This window comes from Sturnus vulgaris, chromosome 12 (genome assembly GCF_052056855.1).
Source record: "Sturnus vulgaris isolate bStuVul1 chromosome 12, bStuVul1.hap1, whole genome shotgun sequence".
NCBI lineage: Eukaryota > Metazoa > Chordata > Aves > Passeriformes > Sturnidae > Sturnus > Sturnus vulgaris.
Window position 1 is genome coordinate 13,815,484 of NC_142254.1, and position 24,860 is coordinate 13,840,343.

Below are 24,860 nucleotides of genomic sequence, written 5' to 3' on the forward strand. Positions count from 1 at the left end.
TCCCGCTCTTTTCGGCCCGCGGCGTCTCCGCCAATGAAAACTCGCTGCCCTGCTCTTGCCCCGCCTCCTCTACTGTCATGGGTCTCGTTGCCCAATCAGCCGCTCTTCACTGCGGCTCTTTGACCAATCAGAGCACGCCGTGCCGCCCTGCCCCTCGTCTCTGTCACTCCCAGTTCCGTTGAACAGACGGACAGAGCCATTGGCCAATGAGAGGGCGGAAGCGGCTCCGACTCGCCCAATGGCAGCGGGCGCGGTGGTCGCAGCCAGCCAATAGGGCGGCGGGGGCGGGGCGGCGCGGCGCTCGAGCGGGCGGCTGGGCCCGGCGCAGGTGAGCGAGGGGCGGCGGGGCCGGGGCGGATCGTTCCAGGTCGGGGTCCCGGCCGGTGTCCCGGCACAGCTCGGTCCCCAAGGCCCAGGCCGAGTTCTCCAGCACGGCTTGTTTCCCCGAGCGCTCGGGCTGCTTGCGGCTACAGGAAGGGGATATCCCTCTCCCATGCTCTTTTTGTGACGGGTGTCGTCTTTAAAATATACGAGCTCTGTAGAAAAGACGGCAGAGAATCCCCACTTGTGGAGCGTGTGTTTCGTTTGGGTCGTGTTCTTTTTTTTTTTTTAGTTGTTGTTAATTTCATGTTGGAGCAGGTAGGGCAGAACCCCTGCGGGCGGTGCGGAGCGGGCCCCGGCTGCCCTCCGCAAGGGGAAGCTGCTGCTTCAGCCTTCAGCCCTCGGTGCGAGCCCTGCGGCTGCCGGCCAAGCTCGCAATTCCTCGTTCGGGCCCAGGAAGGTTTGTGAAGACCTTCCATGTGCGGGCTCTTCCCGGGGCTGCCTCGTAGGCAGCTGGCTGGCTGGAGGAAGCACTGCACCTCTGGGTCAGATTCCAAGGTTTAACAGTGAAAATGCCAGTATTAACGTTTTTATGAATCTAATAGTTAATATAGGCAATGAAACATGTCGCCCGTGGGGGTTGTGGGTGTCCCAACCCTGGAAGTGCTCCAGGCCAGGCTGGATAAGGCCCAGTGGGAGGTGTCTCTGCTCATGGCTTGGGACAGCTTGGTAAAACCGGTATTTGTGCTTTGGGCTTCTAAATAGTGCTAAAGGTCTGCAGTTCCCAAGGCTTTTCAAGTTTATGATTGCTTAAGTACTTTTTGGAGAATGTGAATGATTTCCAGCAGCTTGCAGAATTTAATCCACACACCTCTTCCAATAAAGGACTTGAGAGTTTTTCGTGCATCTGTTCATTCAATTAATGAAATAATTTTCAACTTTTTTTTAAGAACAGTGTGACCCAAGTACTCTTAATTTGGCAGCTGACAGCAGCATGAGAATTAATAATGCACAGACTGTTGTCTCATCTGTTTTTCCTCAAACCCTGAGGTAATACTCCTGTTCTGGAGGTAACCTGAAATCCATATGCCAACAATATAGAAGGGCAACTATCTTTAATGTGTTTGCAGTTTTACTGCAAATTTCATGTTTATCCATATGGATCCACAAATGCTGATGCTGTAGATAACTTTGTACCAATAATATCTCAGTCACTTGTTCTGCTGTCATGCCCTTTCTGGGTTTGCCTGATGTTGGTAAATACGTGAAGGGCTGTTCAGTGCACTCTGGGTAAGGGTCACAGTGATATGTTACGATAAGGCAATTTTATTTGTAGAAACTTGAACATCACCCCATCTCCTGAGAGCAGTGCAGCAAAGGACTGTGTTGTAGAGCTTGTTTCTGGCTAAATCTGTGGGTGCTTGTGCAGTGGTGCTCACCCAGGGAGTCTCTCACATATTTCCAACTGTTCTTCAAGATCCACATGAATTTACTTGGTAAGTAAATGATGGCAGCAAGAAAGCATTAACTTTACATAATCATCCAAATGCTTATTTACGTTGGTTTTGCAATGTGCCTTTGGTATTAGTTGCTGTTGAGCCAAAGACTTTGAGCCCAGGATTCTGTGAGCGTGCTCCCAGCTCACATATGTGTATTGACTTGTGGTTTAGCTCTGCTGCAAAGGACAAATTTTCTCTTGACTCTGCATTCTAAAAGCTTTTTTAGTCGCTGAATGCTGTACCTGGTTCTTGCTACCATCAGGCTACATGTAGGGTACACATATAAGTAAATACTAGTTTTTTTCAACTCCTTGCAGAAATGGCTCAAGAAGAGATGGAAGTTGATCTGCAACCAGTGGCTGGTTACTCAGTGGAGACTCTGCAGACACTTGCCCCGGAGCCCTCTGGTCACACAGTGCTCTCTCACATTCCTGTGCTTGGGGAAGGAGGAGGCAACGCTGCAGCCCTTCCTGCTGACGATGCTGCTGTCACACCCAATGCTGGTACAACAAGGGAAGCAGCTGCAGAGCCTGACCTGCAGGTGAATCCTGCCACGGCTCCCAGTGGGCTGCAGAGGCTCCAAGGGGCGTTAGATCTGTACCAGCAGCCTGTGCCACAGCTCACACAGCGTCCACAAGTGAGGAGAGCTCGCAGGCAGCAGAGAATTGGTGGTTCCCAAAGGACCATCAGTGCCAGGTAAAGCAGAAATGAAATTTGGTCTGAACTGCCCTCTGATCAAGTCCAGTATCAGCTCAAAACTTCTTTGCTTCCTGGCTTACGGAGCCCAGCCCAGATGTGTGGCTGGGGCCAAATCCAGGGTGCATCACTTACCTTTGAAGTTCACTAACAGCACAGCAACTTCTGGTCTCTTCTGGTAGATTCTTTGTCCTTGTTAAGTGAATCCCCGTTTCATATGTTGGCGGGGTGGTGTTGACTTCTGAGCCCTTCTACATTTTGAATTTTGCTTGCAGAGCTTCTGCTGCTGCTGTTCCCTCAGCACAGCCAGACTCCTGTCCATGATTCCTGCAGCAGTGCTGATTCTCAGCTGTTCCAGCCAGCAATTAGCTCAGTGGAGCTTGTGCTCTGATTTGCATTTCACCTTTAATTTGGGGTCTGCCTGATTACATTTGCTGGTGACAATTGCTGCAGAAACTTTCACAAACATACAAACTGATATTTTTCCGTAGGTTTTTTTGGTTGGTTTTTTGGTTTTTTTGTTGTGGTTTCGGTGGAAGGTTTTTTTTTGTTTGGTTGTTTTTTTGTTTGTTTTTTTTGTTTGTTTGTTTGTTTTTGGGTTTTTTTGGTTTTTTTTTTTTTTGTTTTTACAATCAGACAAAAAATTCTCTCTATTTAATACCATTTGTGGTAGGATTAAAGGAGGATGAGTGGGGATGCTCTCCAGTCAGAAAGAAATCCCAATTTCTAGTTTATTTGGGGCTTTTTTGTCTCATCATTCTAGCTTTTGTACGTGCCAAGGGTGAAATTATAATTAACTAAAGCATTGCTTTTAAATTCAGCGAGACCAAGAGCTCCTCTTCTCCCAGTTGATTAAACACAACTGTACCGTTTGCCCTCGGATTGCCTGTGAAGGTCGCTGTAGTTGTGAGGGCTGGAAGGCAACCCGAGAAACTCCTTTGAATCTGAAAGATAATTGAGATGATAGCTGAACTGATGAGGGGAGAGGGGAGGATGTTTCTACCTAGGGATGCAGTTCCAGTAGAAAGTAAGGAAAGTAGAAAGACTAAGCACGAAGTCGTCAGTGGAATGAGGCCGTAATCCAAGTGGTGTGCATTTCACAGTACCAGTTCCTCCAGGAACCAGGGCTGAATTAGGCTTGGAGAGACAGGTTGGGAGATTCCTTAGGCTTATTAGTCAATGATACTACTTTGTTTTTCTCCTCTCTAACCCCACCATCCCCTTCTCCCCCAAAAGAAGGCAATATCATTGTAATGAGAAGATTTTCTTTGAACTGAGCAAAATGAATTGTTGCTGATCCTGCTGATTGTTCAGCTATCCTATGTGATTGCCTCCCTACCAGAGAACGCCTGACTTGATAACAGTGACACCTTCCTGCTGCAGTCAAAGCCTAGAAATTTTCCTGCAAACATTCATGGAGAAACATGATGAGTCTTTAGCTTACCTGAAATGACTGTGGCTTTTGTTTCTTGCTTTTCTGGACTCAGGGCAGCATTGGACCATTACTTTCAACTCAGTAGGACCCAAGAGCCATCTGCAGGACCAACTCCACACCTGGAGTTCCCCCATAGTGCAAGGGACACCCAGGAACAGCGCCCAGACGAGACAATCGAAGTGAGTGACTCTGACAGCAGCACTTCTGAGGAGGAGGAGGAGGAAGCAGTGGAGGCAGCAGCACCATCAGCCCAGGAGATGCCTCCAGCAGCAAGTTCAGGAGGTTTGTGCTGTATTGGAGCTGTGTAGAGACTGATTTCAGACACTTTTCTTGCTGTTTGAAAACTCAGCAGGGAAATCCTCTTGAGCTTCTCAACAGACGGTGCTCAGAGATCTTTGTGCCCACAGCTGACAGGAGCAGGCTGCTGCCACACGGCTTCCTGGCAAGCAGCTCCTAAGAGCAGCAGCAGCAATGGGTGATTGCTACATAATGTGAAATACAATCTTTTTGCTGTTTGCAGACTGCTGCTTATTCTGAACATTTCTAGGATTATTGGTAACTTATATTTAGAGATTATTGCTTGCCGTACTTCCACTCTCATATATTATTGAGTGCTATTGAAGACATCAGGTCACCGCTAGGACATCAGCAAGTGCTTTCAGAGAAGCATCTGATTCAGTATTTTTAAATTTGATATTTCAGTCTGCTTCAGTTTAGTTTTCATTCCTGTAACTTGTGACACTTAGCTGAGGAGATGGAGGTGTTTTTTTGTTTTGTTTTTCTTTCCTCAACTCTTTCTGTCTTGCAATTCTTTATCTAAGCTCATGTTCACAGGCTGACACATACTTCAGTGACATTGTTTGTGATGAACACGCACAATTTGAGTGACAAAGAGTTAACTTGCTAGTCAGGGTTATTGATGCCCAGAGATACAAGAACAAGGATATCTTTTTATTTCAGTCTCTAAGGAATGTCCTTATGATTCACTCTCTCAGTTTTGGTTTTGATTGGCCAGCCCACCTCGTTACCTTTTTCAAAAGGGTACATCTGTGAGGTGTCTTTTGAACAGATCCATTCTGCTTGCTCTGGGCTAGTTTTACACATGACAGGAGCTCAAGCTGTTAGGTGCTGTATATTGTTGTGTGAACATATGCTCTCTGATGGATTTTCTGGAATTCCCTTGTTGCTTATATAAGCCAGTGTCTCCTCTTACAGTCCAGAGCCACAGAGGCTGAAAATTTTATTGGGTTAGGTGCTACTTCCACTGGATGGAGAATATCTGCCTTGATTACTCAATATGATTAATAACTTGTTTTGTCAGGAGCTAGAGGGGAGGCAGTGATTTCTGCTCCTTTTTTACTGTGCTAGTGGTGGCAATCTCCACATAGCAATTCAGTGTGCCCATGCCTCAACAGATGGGCTGACAGAGGCCCACCACAAAAACATAGGGAGGATACCAGCAGCATTGGTAGTTCAGACAATTACCAGCTGGAAAACTGCTGAAGTCAGAGTGAATGGACAGCCAGCATACGGGAAATGCTTTCTTGGCACATGAAATATGCCTGCTTAGATGCCTTGGCAAAGCAACTTCTGATATTGGTGTCTGTCTTTCTCAGGGCATAATGATGCGGGAATATAACCTTACATCAGCCTAACTGTAGACCAGGTCTGTTTGTTTCATGCAGGTCAGAAAATTCTGTCCTTTTTCACTGAAATTCTGTTGATTTTCATAAAAGAAAACATAAAATTCTTCAGCACTGCTGTTCACGTATAGAAGGCCTTACACACAGGCTGTGTCCAGGATACTGATCTGAAGCTTTGTAAGAAACCTGTGCTGTGTCACTACTTAACCTGTGCCCTGGAGATTTCAGATCAAAGCAGGAGAACTCCTTTTCCCTCCATTATCAATCAGGTTATTTAAGCAATGCTTTCTTTAGTTCCCAATCAGGTCCAAGCAGAGCCACCTCAAGCTTCTGCAGAGCATGAAAGTCATGAAGATGAAGCTGAAGTCCAGCAAAAGCAAGTAAGGTGAACTTACAGAGCTTTTGGAGACAGATTATGTATGATAAATGCTGCATTTTCTAAAATAGTTGTGTTGGTTTTTTTTAATTTTTAATCCTAGACAAGTCCAGAAAAAAAACTGGAGCCATCAGTTCCTGCTGCACGTCTGGATGAGGAGGAAGGAGATACCTGTGCCATCTGCTTTGAGCAGTGGACCAATGCTGGGGACCACCGTCTGTCTGCACTGCGGTGTGGACACCTCTTTGGCTACACCTGCATTGAGAGGTGGCTCAAGGGACAGGCGGGGAAGTGCCCTCAGGTAAAATGGGTGTTGGTGTGCTCTGGAAAGCACTGAAAGCACGTACTGTGTGTGCCTAACTTGTGCCTCAGATGTGATCACTGTAAATGTTACAACTGTTGCTGCGTGAAGCTGCTGTCAGAAGTAACAAACCCCATAGTTATTTTGATGTTATTAGGCCAGTAACAACTAGAAGTACTTTAAAGGATGGGTTATGACTTGGATCTTCTCCCTGAAATAGAGCATTTGTGAGTAGCAGATGGAAAAGTTTGAGAGTTTAAGTGCTAAACTTGGAAATGGTTTGAGAATGCCCCACTCTGGTCCTGGAGAGAATTACCTGGAATGGAAATAGCAGACAGATTCCTAGAAGCAATTAATAAACATAAAGACTATGTCATTGGACAAGAAATCTGTCTGAGAACTGTTTTGGAACCACAGAATGGCTAAGGTTGGAAAGTACCCTAAATATAATCTTACTCAGTTTTCAGTTGATTAATCTTCTGTTCTGAACTGTGTCTGCTTTTGCAGAGGACCAGATTGTTTAGAAAGCTGGCAGAGAGCAAACTGAGAACCAAGTTACATCTTTTAATGTCCCTTTGCAAGTGGTAAATCAGCTTTTGAAGGTTTTCTTTCCAGCTTTGTTTCCATGATTAATACTGATCTCTTTCAATGAGATCTACACTTCTCTATGATGTATTTCCATTCCTAATTCCTTTTTTCCATGAAGGAATGTTGACAAAAAATAGGTCAATGAGTACCTTGTAAATAGGATTCAGTTCTGCTGCTTTCTGAGCTGGTGGCTGGAAGCCATGGTTTTCTTTGGCTTTGTCATTTTGAGAGCTTCTATATTCTTGCTTGACTTTGCAGGATTCCCTCCTCTCAACAAGAAATGTCCTCTTGACGTGTGCTGTGACTAAACCTAAAGAATCCCTGTTGCCATAGCAAAGGCCCAAAGTTGATTTTTCTTATCCTTGTCAATTCTGTGTAAGCTGTTCTTCCCCCACTTCAGGCCCGGAGAGAATTCTGAGAGGCCTGCCCGGCATATTTACACTTTGGAATTTCGTGACTGCTTTCTTCTCGAGCACCAACATCTCAAGGGTTGCTTGCTCCCTCTTTCTCTTCCAATGATACAAATACAAAAAAAAGTTCCTGGGAGAACTTGCTCTGGAAAGAGTCTTGAAGCTAAATCATCTTCCTTTCATTTTCAGTCGATTTTCCTTTGCGATTGGGCGTTCTCTGGTTGAATAGCCCAGAGTTGCTGTGCATGGTCTGTGTACTAAGTGGCTTGAGTGTGAGCTACTGTGAAATTCCAGCATTCCTGATCCTGCCAGTGGCAGCTGCTGGCTGCCAGGAAAGCTGTCTTGGCCATTTACTGCTCGGCAAGGCAGTTTTTAGAAAGGGAGGGAGGTTGTCTGCTCTGAGACTATTGCATGTGATATCTTCATGCTGCTAAGTAGGAGAAGTCTGCATTTGAAGCACACACAGTAATTTAATGTTCAGCAGAGGTTACTCGATCTGAGTATTCACTGCCTCTTTCCTTATCAACAAAGGATATTTGCAAAACTTTAAACCTGGAAGAAATTATGGCATCTTGAAGTTCTAACTTGCCTCCTTTTTAAGGTGAATGTAAAGTACTAAATGGTTGCAGCTAGATATACAAAATTATTGAAATATCTGACTCCCTGTGTGTCACTAGAGTCAGTGACATGTCAGTGTTTCTTACAACACTGGAACACTTTTATGGATTTGGGCCTGTAGAATTTGATTAAAGGAATATAATACAGAAATAAGAGTTGTGAGTATACTCAGGGGTTCCTAAATCCTTGTCTGTTGGCCAAGCAACAAGTCTTGGTGTTTTCAGACCTGAGGTTGGGCTGGTGTTTTGTTCTAGATCTTGTTTTAACTTTGTGTGATTTGGGTTTTTTTGTCCCTGGTACTTAGCTGACCATGCTGCCTTGCTGGTGCATTAGCAGAATACATTTAGTGGGGAGCAAGGAGATGGATTATTAAAGGTGCAATATGATATGCAGCTTTTGTTGTAGGCCTGGTTAGAACTCTGGTGTCTGTATGAGGGAACATCTTGCCGACATGCTAAGTGTTTGTGGCATTATTTTCCAGTAGACAGCCCCTTCCTTCAGAGCTAAATAAAACAGTACCTGGAGTCTCATAGGGATGCACAGTTTGACTAATTAAATTCTTGCAGATGAACTGAGCTTGTGTTTGATTTCAGTGCAATAAGAAGGCCAAGCGTTCTGACATCGTGATCCTGTACGCGCGCACGCTGAAGGCGCTGGATACCAGTGAGCAGGAGCGCATGAGAAGGTAGAGTCCCACGGGAAGACACCTGGCACTGAAAGCTGCACTCTGGCTTCCACTTCATGCTTTCATTTCCTGTATTGTCTAAAGCAATTTGTGCATTCCCTTGGGGTTTATCATGAGTGTAGCTACCATAAAGAGCCAAGGCCTTGCTGTGTGGCATGTCTTAATTTTTTTTGGAACAGAATTCTTGAGTTTGCATTTTGTGGTACTGAAACAGCAAAAGCTATCTTGTGCTATATTCTGAAATGCTATCATGGGAGAACATGCAAAGTTGATGCCAAAAAGCTGTATATTGCTAATTTATCATTAGGTGGGAAAAGCAAGGCATAGTTAGGAATGCAAGGAGGGTGAGTAGCTGACCTTTTCTGCCATCTTTTCTGCATGCATTAAACAGAGTAATACTTCATATGAATCACTTTCCATCTTGCTCTGTCAAATTCTTCATGTAGCTTTACTTGCAAAAGGTCATCAGGCATTACTATGACTCCCACTTCCCTTTCCAACTTAAATGTAGACTTTGTATTGAAGAAGGGAAAAGCAGGTATGAAAATGGGGACTCATTTCTTTTCAGTAAGATGCTGTCACAGATACTATTCTGAAATTAAAAGGCCGCAGATATCTGAGTTCTGAGTCTTGTGTTGAATAGAATTTAATTGGGGTTTCTTCACATGTCTACAACTATACCACTGCTCTTTCAAGGCAGTCTTTCAACAGAAACCTCACTGTCCTGGTAATTATAGATCAGAAATGATTGAGGAATAACAGTCAGGAAGGGAAGAATCTCTCTTCTTTCCAGGTTGCCACAGCCTGATGATGTTTGAAGTGTACCTTTAGAAGGGTTATGCTTCTTTTACTCGATTAACACAGAAAAATTAATTATGTATAATGTTTTTCTCAAAAGCATGGAAGATATTTGGGTGTGTAAATCTTCTCTCTCATGAAGGCGTAGTTGTCTGACTTCTGCTTGTGTCTCAGAACCTCACTGTTGCTGTTCCCCACATGTCCTTCCCCTCCTCTGCCTCCTGTTTTTAAGGCAGGGAGCAGTGACTGCCTGTGGGTCCATGGAGCTGCTGGCAGTGGTGGCCTTGTGGCACACAGCCCCGAGTGGAGCACAGATGTGTGTGTGTGTGTTGTTAGTATTGTTTGCACATAGTCTTAAATTAGGTATAAGATCATGAGGTTTGTTTCTCACATTTAAAAAAATCCACCAACCTTCAGGCTTTGGGTACTGATATGAAGAATATGTTTGTGATGGTTAAATAGGCATTTCACCTGTTTCTTCTGCAGAAAAAAAAAAATCACATGAAAAAGCTATAAGGAAAGGACAGAATTCTGTGCTTTGGAACATGCAAAACTAGGTCTGTGCATTTGCAAAATACTGAGGCAAGAGCTCCCTGCACATGAACAACAGAAATAACTGGAATATTGCAGCTTTTGATGTACAGAACACAGTGGGCAACATAGACCAAGTGTACAGCTAATTTTAAGGAATGTTGATGTTTCTTTCTCCACTTAAGCTATTTCTTCATGTAAGCCTGTATGAAAGAGAAATAAATTCAAGTAACTTATCAAAAGTGCTGCTGCTAAATGGTATGTATGCACTTTTGGCCTCAAGGTGAGGTAGTAAGTGGATCTTCTTTATGGGCATTCACGGAGAATTTATTTGTATCATTTTTTCTGGTAAAGATATATGTTTTTAAAATACGTGATTAGCTAGTGGTAGCAGAGACAAGTTTGAAGATCTTGCTGTTCTATAGTTATGCTGTGTTGTGCTGTGTTACGGACACGGTGTATTACATGGACATGATGGTATAGGATTTGCTTAAGTGTTTCTGTAGGAGAAAGAAAATTGATTTCTCTTTCACTCTCCTCTATTAAATTAGTCCTTTTGGAGAGGGTGAGGAGAAAGGGAACAATACTTGAAGTGAGTCATTCAGAGCAATTGCATAACTGAATATCTCAAGGTGAATGTATTGGGTTAGTGCAGTACCAGGTTTTCTGTTACTTGTGGATTTGCCTGAAAACAGGATTTATGGTGGGATGAACTCAGAAGGTGGGAATTGACAGCCCAGAAGAGTATCCTAGATAATACCCAGTCCTAAGGATTGCTTACCTCTCCTTCTTCCAGTTCTTTAGAAAAAGAGCAAATGTTGCGGAGACAGGCGGAGCTGGAATCTGCACAGAGCCGTCTCCAGCTCCAGGTCCTGACAGATGAGTGCAGCAAACTCCGCAAGCAGGTCCAGGTGAGTCTCATGCTACAAATACACAGAGCATTTCTTTCTCTTCAGCCTGCCTTTTCCATGTTCCCTTAGAGGTGAGAAGACAGGATTCCAGTTTTAGTAATCAGCAAGATTTAGTAAACTCAACTGGTGAATCATCCCAAGCTGGTAAAGACATCCTGGGCTGGAATATTCATGTGTGCCACAAAAACACTGACTTTTTCTTGTGCTTTTAAGATTTAATTGAACTTGCAGCCCAGCAGTAGAGTTGTTTGGCTGCTGATGTTGCAGGTTCCCCCTCAGGTTTTGTGGTGCCTGGAAAGGCGTGGTAATAAAGAACCAGACTTAATCGCCTCATCTTTCTTGTAGTTACATCAAAATAAGCTTTGGAAATCTCAGTAGTAAACCTGTAATAGAACCTATTATCACTAGTTAGTCAGGAACCTTTGGAAGCAGTTTGTGAAGAGGCGTGGCTACTTGCAAAAGCAAAAGAAAACAAACAAAAAAATCATAGAGGTTTGGGTTTTTTTGAAGGTTAGTCAGCATTTCAGTTTCACACCTTCTGGTACCTTGGGTCCTGGCCTGTCAACAGTTGAGGCTGTACAGAGGCTGAGCAGCTCCTGAGAGGTTCCTCTTAGTACACAAATTACTGAGTATAAATGATGGGTTGTTAAATGACTGCTTCCTTCTGGCTTATGCAATACTGAGATATTTTGTAAGCCATCCCAACTGCTTTTGCAGGATTCCTATAAATTATGGACTCTGCCAGTGCTTCCAACTGTGAATTAGCTGGCATATTCCATCAGTGCTAGGTTTTCCAAGAGCCTGTTCCATTGCCAGTTTGCTACCTTTTGTTGAATGAGGCAGATGATATCCTCTCACTCTCTGGCAGCCTGCTTAATTTTAGGCTTTTCTTTCTTCCTGGATGTTTTTATAGCCGTTGCTGTTCATATCTGTACATTAAACGACATCCTCCTTGCTGAAGTCTTCCTGTGTGATGTAAGATAAGGCTTTATCAATTCTCTAAATTTCTGCATGAAGCCATGTGCTTATCATCACTAATAAGAGAATTGGTCCATTTCAAATTTTGGCTTAAGAAAAATGCAAATAAGGACCAGCAAATATGCAGGTCCATAATGTTTTCCTGCAATTCATTTGGTGTTAAATGATGGAGTATCCAGTCTAACTGAATTGAAGTCACATGTTATGAAGATTAAGTACCCTGCGTTCTTTAAGCTCTGTTTCAGTATTTATAGTGAATTCATCATTGTCCTGTAGTGGTTAATGCAAATGCTGGAGGAATTTTAAGGTGCTTGTTTATACCATGAATGAACGGAAAGTAAAACAATGTACTGGGCAGCACAAAAGTCAGCAGGAAGTCTGCAATAAACCTTTAACTTGTTTGATTGCATTTTGAGCAGATGCCTAACGAGCTCCTTGTTTTTTGAGAAGTCATATAGTGAAGCAACTACTTGCACAGAAGTATTTAGATTGGGAGGTTTCTAGCCCAGCCTTGGTTGGGTGACTACAGTTTAGGGTTGGGTTGTTCAGGGTCTTCTGTTGCTAATGCTCTTGAGCTGTGCCCAGAAGCAATCATGGCACTAGTTATGACCTTTTTTTAGGTTTGTTTGCATTTTCCTGTGCTCTTACCTATTAACAGTCTTGTTCATTGTACTTTGTTATTAAAGTATGTAATGTTATTGAGACTAGGAAATAGATGGTTTTTAAGTCTTTAACTACATTAAAATAGATGAGAAAAGGAACTTGAAGATGAGGAGAGCTCTGAGAGAAAGTCTTTGGGAGCAGGGGCTGTGCTGAGCTGTGTTGTGCCCACCACACGGAGGTTCAGGCTTGTGTTTTTGAACCAATGCTGCTGACACCTTACTTTTACCTAATGCTTTTCATTTGGGAGCAGAAAGAACTTGGGAATGACATGTGAGCTACTGCAGAACTCCTCTTGAATCTGCCAGCATTTTCAGTAAAAGTAGCTAATGATAAGCAAACCATCTCTGCCTTCTGGTACTAATATCACTGATCAGCTGGGGTAGGAGGTCTGATTGTTGCACATGGGAAGCAGTAGCTCTGTTTAGGTATGGAGCAGGAAAAGGAGGACTGGCAGGAAAATTACAGGAGGCTGCGTGCTGCTGTGGAGAAGAAAGCAAATGTAATTGTTACCCTTGCAGAGATCCGTTCGTATTGCTTGATGTAATGGAAAAGCTTTTTTAAAATAGGATTTTCAGAGCATCCAAAAAAAAAGTTGAATGGCAAAATATCAATAAAAATTTGTGTATCCAGTACCTCTAGGAAAAAAAATTAGGCTGATTGTTTTATTGAATGAAAATTGTTCATATTTGTGATCTCTGTGTTCACCTCCAGTTGATGTCTGGGGAAGTGCAAGCTGATATTTCATGGCTGTTTTTTTAGTGAAGCCAGTTAGAAATGCTCCACGTTCTTTAGACTGAATTTGAACCCAAACCCTAAAGGGAAGTGGAAGGGGGAATGTCTGCAGTGCTGCACCACAGCTTGAGGTTGTCCTGTCCTGTGTTTCCCTTAAAGGCAGGGCTGGGGCTGTGCAGTGCAAGGTGGCAGGTGTGGTTACTCTAAGGGCTCTGTGGGAAACAGCCAGAGTGACAGCCATTGATACCTGCCTTTGTCTTGAAACTTCATATCAGCTATTAGGGCTGTAACCTAATAACTCAAAACTGTTCTGAATTTATTGTAGCTGGTTGTTTTCCTTTCCTATTTATTGTGCTTTCTACTTCTTCTCCTGCATGCTCCTCAGGAAGACTTTTGTTATATAGCCCATTCTTTCCCCCCGTGTGACTGTGTTCATTCATCACTGCAAAGACGAGCTGAAATCTAGAGACAGTCATAGCATGTGCAGAGAGAGGAAGGAGTCTGCTCTCAAGGCCCTTAGTTGACACCAGGCATCAGGAAACTCTGCAAAGCACCTTAATGGAAAGTATAGGCTTTCACATAATGAACAGAATGTTCTTTTGAGCACAATTAGTGAAATTTGTCCACAGCGCAGCAGTTTTTAATCACCTTGCTAATGTGCCTCCAGTCAGACTTCCTGGTTCTGCTGGGTTTGTCCATTGTGTTTAAATGTAAACATTGTACTAATAGTCCTTGTGATTTTAATTGCCTGGTTTCCTTTTTAATAACTTGTGTGAAAGTTGAATGTTGAGTGCAGGTGACAAGGAGAGTTTTGTAAGGTCCACAGAGCAACAGATAATTTTAATCTCTTCTGATCCCCAGTGGTCATGGCCTCCCTCCCTCACCTTTTAGAAATAATAAGTATTAAATTTTTTATTAAAAATTACTTTCTTCTAAGATACCTGTGTTTTCAATGACTGCTTACTCCAAGCCTGAAGCTACAACTTTCATCATAAGTGTCCTGACAACCTCACACCCCTTCTTCCTTGCCCAGGTTATTTTGTCTTTTCTTGCTCTAATGGGATCATCTGGAGTCTCCAGCTTCCTTTTCTTTTTTTTTCTTTTTTTTCTTTTTTAAATTTTTATTTTTATATTTCCTTGGGACATTTGCAATGTGCTTGATGCCCAAGAGATCAGACCTCTGCAAAGTATCAGAACTGCTCTCCTCCTGAGCAGCTTCCAAAAGTTATAGGTCTTGATAACTATTAATGTGGAGCTTGAACTTTGATCTTGCCTTTTTGAAAACTGCTGCCTTTGCTTCGATGCAGGTTTAAGTGTTGGTGGCTGGTTCAGTATTGAGGCTGACTTGCAATTACGGATATATTCATAATATCACTCTTGTGACCCTTAATTGTTTAAAGATTATATAGCCTTTGAAGCAGAACCTGCGTTGCTCAGACAACAGAAAGCAAGTAGCAATTTTCGTTCGGTATACTTCCCTCTTAAATATCCCTGACATTCTGTATTGTCTGGTTTTGACCTTGGATTACAAGATGGTCAAAAATGCTTTCTGGGAAGGGACACTTCTAGTTGACTCACAATATGCTGGTGCCACTACCTTCATTCCCACCTCACCCCTGATGATCTCAGCAGAAAAAGGAGTTCAAGGAATACCTTGTTCCTTACAAAAGCTGTTCTTGGCCATGCCTTTGCTGAGTATCCTTGAGCATTCATCAGTTGAGGAGGAGGTGGTAGAAGACAGGGCTGGAAGCTCTTGAGAGTTGTGTCGTTCCTGGAATTTGCTGCACAAGGTTTACAAGAATAGGGTCATTGTCATTAAATAGACTGACTTGTTTCCTGCAATGCCCTTTATGTTGAATCTTGGGCTTTTATTTTTTATGGGGTATTCTGGAAATTCTGGAAAATGGTTTTAATTGACTTTCTCTTGTGGTTTAGGGGCACGTAATACTTGGCAGTTCATTCTCATCTAAACAGCATTGATCTGGTAATAATTGTTACTGGCTTTTATGTATTGCCCGAGAGTCCTCTCTTTAACAGGGTGTAATACATACAATAAAGACTTTTGTACATTCTGCCAGTATTTACACAGCATTTGAATGCTTCTGTTGCTCACTGTCATAGGCCATGGACTTAGAAATGTAGCACTTCAGGAATAACATGGAAATGGGGCTGTATTTCCCTCTTTTATCTGAGAACAAGTACGGTTGGAGCACTTGAAGCAGTGAGCACAGAAGGTTACAGTGCTGGTGATGCATTAAAGCTCTCTGGGTTTTTTTCTTTGCAGGAGCTGAAGGCTCTGGTGGCCCAGTACAATGTGAGCACTTCACAGCAGCCTGGCAGCTCCCGAACCCGCCTCCCAGGCAGCCTCCCCTCCAGCCAAAGCCAGCGCAAGTACCACTTGGAAAAGGTGTTTTTGGTGTCTCAGACTGGGAACTGCAGAGTGATGGCATACTGTGACTCACTGAGTTGTCTTGTGGTATCACAGCCTTCTCCACAGTCTACTTTTATCCCTGGTAATTATGCAAGTCAACATTTGGGGGTTCAGAAGTACAAGTTAATGTCATTTCTACTTTGTCCCTGCTCCCTGCTTTTTTGCTTGGTCTTTGCATGTGCCTTGCATGTAAACTGAGAATACTCATGAGACTCCCTATACTTCATGTGGCCCCTGCATTGGTAGCTTCTGCCTAGCAAAGGAGGTTGTTTTCCCTGGCACTTCTATGGCAGAGTCCTAGCAGAGGGTCTCGGGCTCTACTGCTGGAATGCCACATCCACAGGAAAGTAAAAAGTGTGTCTGGTAGCCCTTGCAAAGGTGGACCTTCTGAAAGAACAATAGGCCAGGCAGTAGGGCCTGCAGAGAAGCTTCCAGTGATTAAGGGAGAAACCCTGCTTCCCAAATTGTAGGTGGACTGATGCACATGCAGCTGATTAAAACAAAAAAAAAAACCAACCAAAAGCAAACTCCTTTTAATTTGAATGCCTTGAAGTGGTGTTCTCTAATGAGGAAATAGGAAGCCAAGAAGTCACGGACAGCCCTGATTTTGTCTCGCTGTTATGTCCAGGGGCCAGTGACCTGACATCTGGACCAGTGCCAGTGGCTTTTTCAGTGCAATACATGTGGCATTAGGAGTCTGAGAGTGCTTATTTGCAAAATGCTTTCTGACTGATGAAACTTACTTTATTTGGTTAATGGGTTTGAGGTTAATGTGCCTTATCTAGGCATAACAAAGTGGTTTTCCACATTTAACTGGTCTCATTTTTCTGGCATTTGTAGCCAGGGACTCAATCTCTGAATGGAGGCTTTGTGATGACTCTTGTAGCACACAGGTTAAGTTCACCTGTAACCATTCTTTGCTGTGATGTTTGCTCTCTTAAATAGCCATGTAATCCTGCTCTTTGTGGTTTTATCTGGGTGAGAGTGTCTTTGAAGAAGCTGGCTAAAGAGCAGCAGGCCCTGTAACAAGAATTGTAAAACTGGTACTGAATTTGCTCTTGCTGGCTGGGATCCTTAAGGATTTAGCCTTGTTGCCATTTGAATTAAAGAATGATTTGTGGCAGTTCTTACCCAGAACAGCAAATAACTTACATATTCATCCCACCAGAGGCTTCAATACAGACTTTGTAGTTCTGACATAGAACAGCCAGTTCAATGCATATGCTGCTTCACAGTAATCTGCTTTACCTTCTTCTGTGGCAGGTTGTGGTGTTAAGATGATGAGCTTGGCCAACCTGAAGAGCAGTCAGTACATCCCCATCCACAGTAAACAGATTCGGGGCCTGGCTTTTGGCACTCGAGCAGATGGTTTGCTGCTCTCTGCTGCCCTGGACAGCACCCTCAAACTCACCAGGTGAGTCCTGCAGTCCCTGCAGAATTTGGCTGTGTGCAAGAGGTTGGGTTGGATTTTGTTCTGTCTTGCAGAACCTGATATTCTGCTTTCTGAAAGATGCTACAAAAATGAGATCAGATCTGCATATTCTTCCTGCATGTGGGAACTAACAGAGGAAACTTATTGATGCTTTTGCCTCTTTAAGGTGGAGGTGTCATGGAGCTACCCCTCTCTGATTGTTTTCCTGTGGAAAACAAGTAATTCAGCACGGATTGGCCAACTGTGTTGAGAATAAATAACATAATATATAGACAAGACATTTACTGTCCACTTGGTTTTCTGTTACTACAGGGAAATGTGAAGTGAGGGAACTGGTACAGCATAAGGCAGAAATAAGGGGTGGTTGGGCTGTGCTCCTTCTCTGCACTGATGCTGGCTTCTCTGAGTTTAAACTTCTTGCAGATCATGGAATTCATCTGGGATATGAAATGCATAAACAGCATTGTTGAGCATGTGCTAGAGGCTCTCTAGAGCTAGCAGAGACTTAAAGCAGTGGGTTGGAGACTAATTATACAGAGACTGAGAGAAAAATGTGTCCAGTCCTGTTAGAATTTACAGCTTATGAGTGTGTTTTCTTTGTGCTCTGCTGCTCTTCGGTCTTAATCTTACAGTGCTTCAAAACTTTATTGACTGATTGATTCTTATTGAGTTATATTAACATCTCTGTGCAATCTGTCTGCCAGTAGTGGGTTAGGCAGGATAAGTGTCTGTTGTGTGACTAATTAGTCTCAATTCTTTCCCACAAGGGAAGCAATGAAGAGAACTTAATCCTGCAACAAAAAGTGTTTCTTTCCTGTAACCATGTCGAAATGTTTGCTAGACTAGTTAAAAGCAAACAAAACTCTCTCTGATACTCAAGTCAAGGTGTCAGATTTCTAACTGATTAGGCTGATAATTCTTTTCATGGTTTAATCTGAAGAGTGAGCAGACACTGCAGTGAGAAGCCAGACACTTCCATATCTGCCTCTTACTGCCTGTTTGGTTGCATCAGAGCCTGTGATCCTCTTGCTTTTGTGATTGATCCTGGGATGTCTTGGAGTTAGGTGTTTGCTTCAGCAGCATCTTCATACTTTTTTCAATCTCTCTCTGAAAGAATAGTCCTTCTTTGGCTGTCTTTCTTCTTTAGTTACTCATTTCATAGTCATCCTCCCCAAATGAATTATCCAAGATGTCTTTATGTCTTCTGCTCTGGCTTGCAGTTGTTTAAAATAGCACTGTGAGTTTGTTTTGGTTTTTGGGGTTTTTTTTTTTCATCCAGTTGTTTTGACCCAGTCACTGCTCTGATATCAAACTCCCTGTTTCCCCAGCTAGATTTTTGTAGTTGTTCCCCTTACACTTACCTGGGAACATTTACTTGTTTCTCTGGAGTCATGAGCATAATCACCTTCCCCAGGGAGAAGCACATGTGTTATAAAGGATATCTGGAGTGATTTCATATTTGCAGTCTTCTGTCTCTTGCTGTCCTCAGTGTGCAAATGCATGTCGACAATGCTGCCCTTTGCAGATATGTTATGATCTGTGGGCCCTCTTCTCTTCTTCTTTAGAAACTTGATTTCTAGAAGAAATAATTAATACTATAAATGTACTTTCTACTGTCCTTAGCCACTCACTGTCTCACTCTTGCTTAAACTAGATCCTTTTGAGGTATAAATACTGTTCCTCTTGTGTAAAAAGAGGGGAAATAATTAATGAGAGATGTAATCTGAATGAACCCTATGATCTCAGGAATATGTGGTATTACGGGACTACACCAAGTTGCTTCTCCTAATTGTTTCCAGAAAAGTAACTTAGCTTTCTCTTGCCAGTAAGGCAGCTGAGACCCTGCTGTGAGATTTCCTCTCCCAGTCTCCAAAGATCAATCTGGAAAAAGCAGCATTGGCCTGGAAGAATTGTAAATCACTTGACAATGTCCAAGGGATTTTTCTGTTTGGGTTTTTAGATTCGTGTCTGGAGTAAAGGAGGAGTTAATTGAGAATTTGGTCTAAAGAGAGATGCTTTTCTCTGAAGACTTAAAAAAGCTAAATTAGCTTAGTTTAATTGTGCTGTTTTCTCATCTGTAGATACTTGTGTAACTGGCCAACACTTTGCTTTTCTTCTGCAGCTTGGCAACAAACACTGTGGTGCAGACATACAATGCTGGCCGTCCTGTATGGAGCTGCTGCTGGTGTCTTGATGATACAAACTATGTCTATGCTGGATTAGTCAATGGCTCTATCATGATATATGATCTGAGAGACACCAACTCTCATGTCCAAGAACTGGTCCCTCAGAAGTCGAGGTATGGCAGAAGGATTTATCATTCCTCTCAACTAATACACATCAAGTTAAACAGCTTCTTCCATAAATCACACACCAATTACAATAGTTTAAATTGTATTGTGTGAATCTCTTGTTCAAAAATTCACATTTAGCACAAGTGTGACAAGTCTCTCATAAGGTTGTATGGTGTTTATATATAACTTATGCAGATGCCAAGCACTTGTGCTCTTTTTAAGGCACACAAGGGTCAGAAATAGACCCACTGGTGCAATATAAACAGAAGAACTGAATTTGTTTTGGAGCTGGGTTTAGTATTTAATTTTGAAAGGACAAATCACAAAAAGGTGTGAAATTCTGATGCTTCTATTTCTTGTACCCTGGGAATCAAACACTGATTAACACTCATCTGATGTGTGCTGTCTGCTGCTTCTGTAAAACATAAGGCTCAGTAGTTAAGCTGGATTTAATTTATACTTGACACACCCATTGGCACTCCTTACTTGAAGGGCCATCTCACAACCTGCTTAGGCCCTTACTTTGCCATGCAATTGGAGAGCTGGAGCTCTGCAGCAGTGAGCAGGACACCAGCAGAGCTGGAGCTGGCAGCACTGACTCTTGCCAATGGCCCTTCCAGGTGCCCCATGGTATCGCTGTCCTACCTGCCCCGGATGGCCTCGGCCTCGCTGCCTTATGGTGGAATATTGGCTGGGACCTTGGAAGGAGCCTGCTTTTGGGAACAGAAAGCTGGCAATTCCTACCGGCCTCATCACCTGCCCCTGGAACCCGGAGGCTGCATCGATCTCCAAACAGAGATCAACACACGGCACTGCCTGGCCACCTACAGGCCTGGTACGTACTGGGGTGTCTCTGCAGGCTCTGACCTCTGCTTCTCACTGCTGTGGGCTGAGCTCAGCAGCAAAAACACAGCACCTGCTCTTACTATGAGCATCTGCACATAGAGGAAAAACTGGGGATGGGCAAAAGGAGGCAGCTGCAGGCTGGTGCTGCTTGTATTCTTACAGCTAAAGCCTATCTGTGAGTACATTTTCCAAAAGTTACCTTTTTATTTCTACTACACAGGTAAAAATAATCCATGTGTGCGTTGTGTGATGATGGAACTGACTTGCAGCCCGCTGACAGAGGGCTCAGAAGATGTGGTGTGTTCTTCTAACCCGGTTCAGACTTTCAGTGCTGGGCCAGCTTGCAAGTTGCTGACCAAAAATGCCATTTTTCAGAGCCCAGAGGATGATGGGAGTGTTTTTGTATGTGCTGGTGATGAGGCATCCAATTCTGCTCTGGTATGTCTTGTTCCTTTCAGTGTGGTATAGGGGTTTACTGCAGTTCTTAGGACAGAAGCCTTATCAGTCAAAGTATCAGTGTATTTGGTGGAATTGTCTTGTCATGCACATTATCCTGTGCTAGTTGGTCGGTTTTACTGCTGTGGAAGATGTAACTTCCGGATAGCATGGGACTCCTAGTCTTAGCCAAGGCCTGTGGTCATCATCCATCCAAGGACATGTAGGCAGTGAGCCCCTGTTGTCCCCCGGGGAATAGGATTGGGTACAGTGGCACAGCTGGGCCCTCTGAGTGGTGTAACAGACTCAGTGGGATAGTTAGTGTGGTAAGCACTGCAGGAGAAGGATGCAGGCTTTTTAGGAATAGTGAGGAAGAGGAGGAGAAGGGTTGCCCTTTGTATGAAAAAGCAGCCCAAATGCAGAAGATGCACAGCAGACTCCATGAGACCTCATGAGTGGGGTCAGAGAGAGTGGTCAGGGTGGCACTGTGCTGCAAGTCTGTTAAAGACAATCAAGCGGAGTGTGGAAGTAGAGAAAGGGTCCTACGAGTGAATTGAGGAAATCTTTTCTGGAAAGAGGAATGTCTGTTCTGGGTGGGAGGGGAGAGTCTTGCAGTCCTTGACCTTGTCTGTCCCTCCCACAGCTCTGGGATGCTGGAAGTGGTTCTTTGCTGCAGAAGCTGCCAGCTGACCTGCCTGTGCTGGATATCTGCCCCTTGGAAGTGAACCAAAGCCACCTCTTGGCTACTCTGACAGAGAAGATGGTGAATATCTACAAGTGGCAGTGAGCTGTCCCTGTGCTTGCCACAGACTGTCCAAATAATGCTGCTGGTAAAATCCTACACAACTGCTCAGTCCTGCACTTGCTGCTTACAGGAGACAGGATCCATTACAGCACCTTTCTGGCAGTGGGGAGGAACTGGGATGCACTGGTGCCCAGAGCAATTCCTTTCTTCTTCTGTATTCCTCTTTAGGCCTGCCCTTAGTTCTTCTTTTGTTAATTTTTTTTTAGTCAAACTCCACAAGCTGCCTCAGCACAGCAATAATTCCTGGAGTGTCTCCAGCGTGTGTTGCTGCACTTTTTTTTTCCGCTGTGAATACAGTACAGGGACTTTCAAATCTCTGCTACAAATGAATAAAATAAGAGGAACTTGAAGACCTGAGACTCCCACTGCACTTTCTTGTGGAATCCTGCTGTGATTACTAGGTGATGAAAAGGCATCTTGTAGCATTGCTGATACACAGTGTGAAAGCAAGTTCACTGCCGTGGGGAGCACACTCCCAACGTTCTGTTGAAGGTCTGGGGTCAGTTGGCAGTTATTCCTGAACAAGGATGGATCCTGTTTTGGGGCCATGGAGAGAACGGGCTTGGAAAATCTACAGAGAACCTTTTTCCTTTGTGGTTTTTTTTTTCCATGAGCATATAATTTGCACTGTAATTCCTTAATTCTCTGCCTTCTTTCCCTTCTCTCCTTCCTGCTTTACCTGCAAGCAAACCTGGACAGTTTGGCTGTGGAAAATGAAAATAGTACTGGAGAAGTACAGGTAAAGAAGAGGGAGATGATTCTTGTACTGTTGGCTGCTGCAGTCCACAGTGTTCTTTCTTAGAAGGACAGGAATGTAGTGAAACAGCCAGTACATTGGAAAAGAATGCTGGCTGCTTCTGCTGTTTGGGGATAGGGGAGTTGGCTTTTTTCTGTTTTGAGGAACCAGTGGAAGCTCAGGGATTTCATCAGCTTGTTTTTACCGACCTTTTGTCTTCCTTAAACAGCAGTTTACAGCTCCACAACTGGTCACAGAGAGCTTCCAGTTGTGTTTGTGTGAATGTGCTGCAGCCACTGGTTTGTGTAAATGTAAGCCCGTGGGGTGAGACCACAGCTGGGGGTATGTGTGGGCAGGTGTGCTCTTAGCCCTGGACTGTAAATACTCTGAGGGCTGGGTGTTCATCTCCAGGTCAGATCATGGAGGGGATCTTCAGTTCCATTTTATGTGTAACAAAGTTAAACTTGCAAGGGTGTTGGAAGCTGCAAGACAAGGTCCCTGTGCTGGAAGGTTATCCCTTGGCACACCTCTGCCTCTGGACACGGTGAGCAGCAGCTGTCCCATTCAGATTGAGTGTGCCACCACTTCAGTTGCCAGGATAATTTTATTTGCTGAAGTCTGGGGTTTGCAAAATGTGATCCTTTTTGTCTTAAATGGGACTGAGATCTCAACTTAATTTTATATTTTTCTGTATTTTGTTCCTATATTTTTGTACTGTAAAAATAAAGTGTTTATAATTATCAAATATAAGTGGTGCTGCTGTACTTTGAAAATAGGTCTCAGTGACATTCACTGTATGTCTTATGAACATTACCAAGGGTTCCTTTATGCAAGTGAACCTTCTCTTGCTTTGTATTATTTCCAGGTCACACTGAGCTTCACAAGCTGAAATAATGAAGGTATTTAGTGAGTGAGTCCTCGCTGAACCATCCTGATCTGGCCAGGTGAGGGGAAGGAAGAGGGTTGAGCAAGGTCAGGCTGCACACATGGGACATCTTTTAAATGAAAATAACTCATTGATGTGAGAATTTTTGGCGTTTTAACAATGATCAGGAACTAAGGGTTGGTAGAATGATATTGTGAGAAGGTCTCTGGTAACGGCTAAATCAGAAGGAGCAGGATGCTCTCTGCTGTATTAGTACAATGAGCTTCTTGTTCTCAGCTATTTTGAGGCATCATTTATGTTCTGTCAACTCCAACTCCATCTTACAAGAAATTTGCAAAGTTTTAAACATAGGAAAAATTAAAATGTTTTGATTTTGATTTTCTAAGTATTTTGATTTTCTGGATAACACTTGTTTTCTACTTTTTACCACTATACAGGAATAAGACATACAAACTTGAATGCTCTTAAAATAATGGAAGATGACACTTTCACGTTCTCAGTTTTCTCGAGTGTCAGAAAATGTTCAAAGATAAGTGAGGAAACCTTGTAACACTGTCCTACTCCCAAGTTTGCAGCAGGCTGCAGGAAAGCACACCTAACTGGTGTGCAGGAAGCCATCAGCATCGAGTGCTGATAAAAGGTCAAATGTGTTAATTAAATATTTGCTCATCTCTGTCTGGAGTCAAAGGGGCAGATTTGGGATGGAAGGATGAAAGAAATCAGTGTCTGCTCTGTGTAGGGCAGCTGTCATGAGAGGCTGAGCTGTTTTGCTGGTGTTTCAGGCACGAAGCCACTATGTGGCTATTTCTGCCTCTGTCTCTGGGTAGATTTTGTTATCGTGGTGCAGGCTGGCCCCTTGGCAATTCCTGTAGTAAATCTGGTGTGAGGAGATAGGTAAAGTCAGGCAGTGCTGTGGCTCCTGCAGACAGGGCTTTGCTCTTAGCTGTGCATGGGCATTTTAAAATATTTTTCTCCAGGCTATTGCAGGGCAGTACCTTTTAAAATTTTAGTTCCTGTAAAAACAGGCCTAGGGGACAGTGCAGTGGTGGCCAGAGCTGCCTGTGGTGGCTGCTTGGTTGGCAGCAGTCCAGCCCCTGCTGCTCTCTGTGGAGGTGTGCTGTTGGGGGGTGGCTGTTGGGGAAGAGGAGGCTGGAGTTGGACAGCCGTGCTTTTGGACAAGGGTTGTCCTCCACATCTCCCTCTAACAGGGATGATCTGGTGTTAGACTGTGATAATCCATAGGGTAAGAAAGCAGCCAGCTACAAGATTCCATATCAAGGAACTTCGCTGACCTAGCACCTACCCTCGTGCTTTAGCTGTTGAAGGGACTCTGGTGAGATTTTGACAAATAATCAAAAATGTTGCAGATGAGCAAAGGTCATCTGCAAAGAATGAGCCAAGAAATGAGCACAGCTTGGTGTGTGTGTGCACACCAGGCAGAATTGCCAATGCTTTGCTCTGCTCTGTCTGTACCTGCTGCTTCCTGCCGGGCAAAAGAGCAGGTACTTTGTGTCCCAAATCAAATTGGATTAAACCCAGGCAATGTAGCAAGTGAAACAAGCAGGTTAAACTGAACCTTGTTACACTGAGGTAGCCAGAGCATCCCAGTGGGATTTCAGTTAGTTCTCTGCCGTTTGTGAGGAGACCTGACAAGATTTTCTGCTTCTGTGGATTGGCAGATTTTCTACCAAGGCAGTAAATTCCTTAAAAGACCTTTATGCTGGTTTGTGAAATGGAGAATATGGGGGGAAAAAACGGTTCAGCTGCCTTGAAAATTGAGCAGAGGGGCTCACAGTGCCTCAGCAGCAGG

At 43.7% G+C, this 24,860-nt stretch overlaps 1 protein-coding gene across 2 annotated transcripts; it reads left to right on the forward strand.

The window, feature by feature from the left end:
* Positions 1-228: 228 nt before the first annotated feature.
* Positions 229-22,914, forward strand: RFWD3 (ring finger and WD repeat domain 3). 2 transcript variants are annotated; one of them, XM_088171925.1, is made up of 13 exons: positions 229-328; positions 2,138-2,516; positions 4,004-4,233; positions 5,889-5,974; positions 6,074-6,271; positions 8,481-8,572; positions 10,698-10,812; positions 15,470-15,698; positions 16,880-17,030; positions 19,171-19,347; positions 19,963-20,177; positions 20,409-20,626; positions 21,267-22,914. In XM_088171925.1, exons 2-13 carry the CDS (start codon positions 2,140-2,142, stop codon positions 21,408-21,410), a joined length of 2,232 nt encoding a protein of 743 aa, XP_088028051.1. In that variant the 5' UTR covers positions 229-328; positions 2,138-2,139; the 3' UTR covers positions 21,411-22,914. The 2 variants fall into 2 exon arrangements, with proteins under 2 accessions (XP_088028051.1, XP_088028052.1); XM_088171926.1 differs by lacking the exon at positions 229-328 and adding an exon at positions 378-1,371.
* The last annotated feature ends 1,946 nt before the right edge of the window (positions 22,915-24,860 follow it).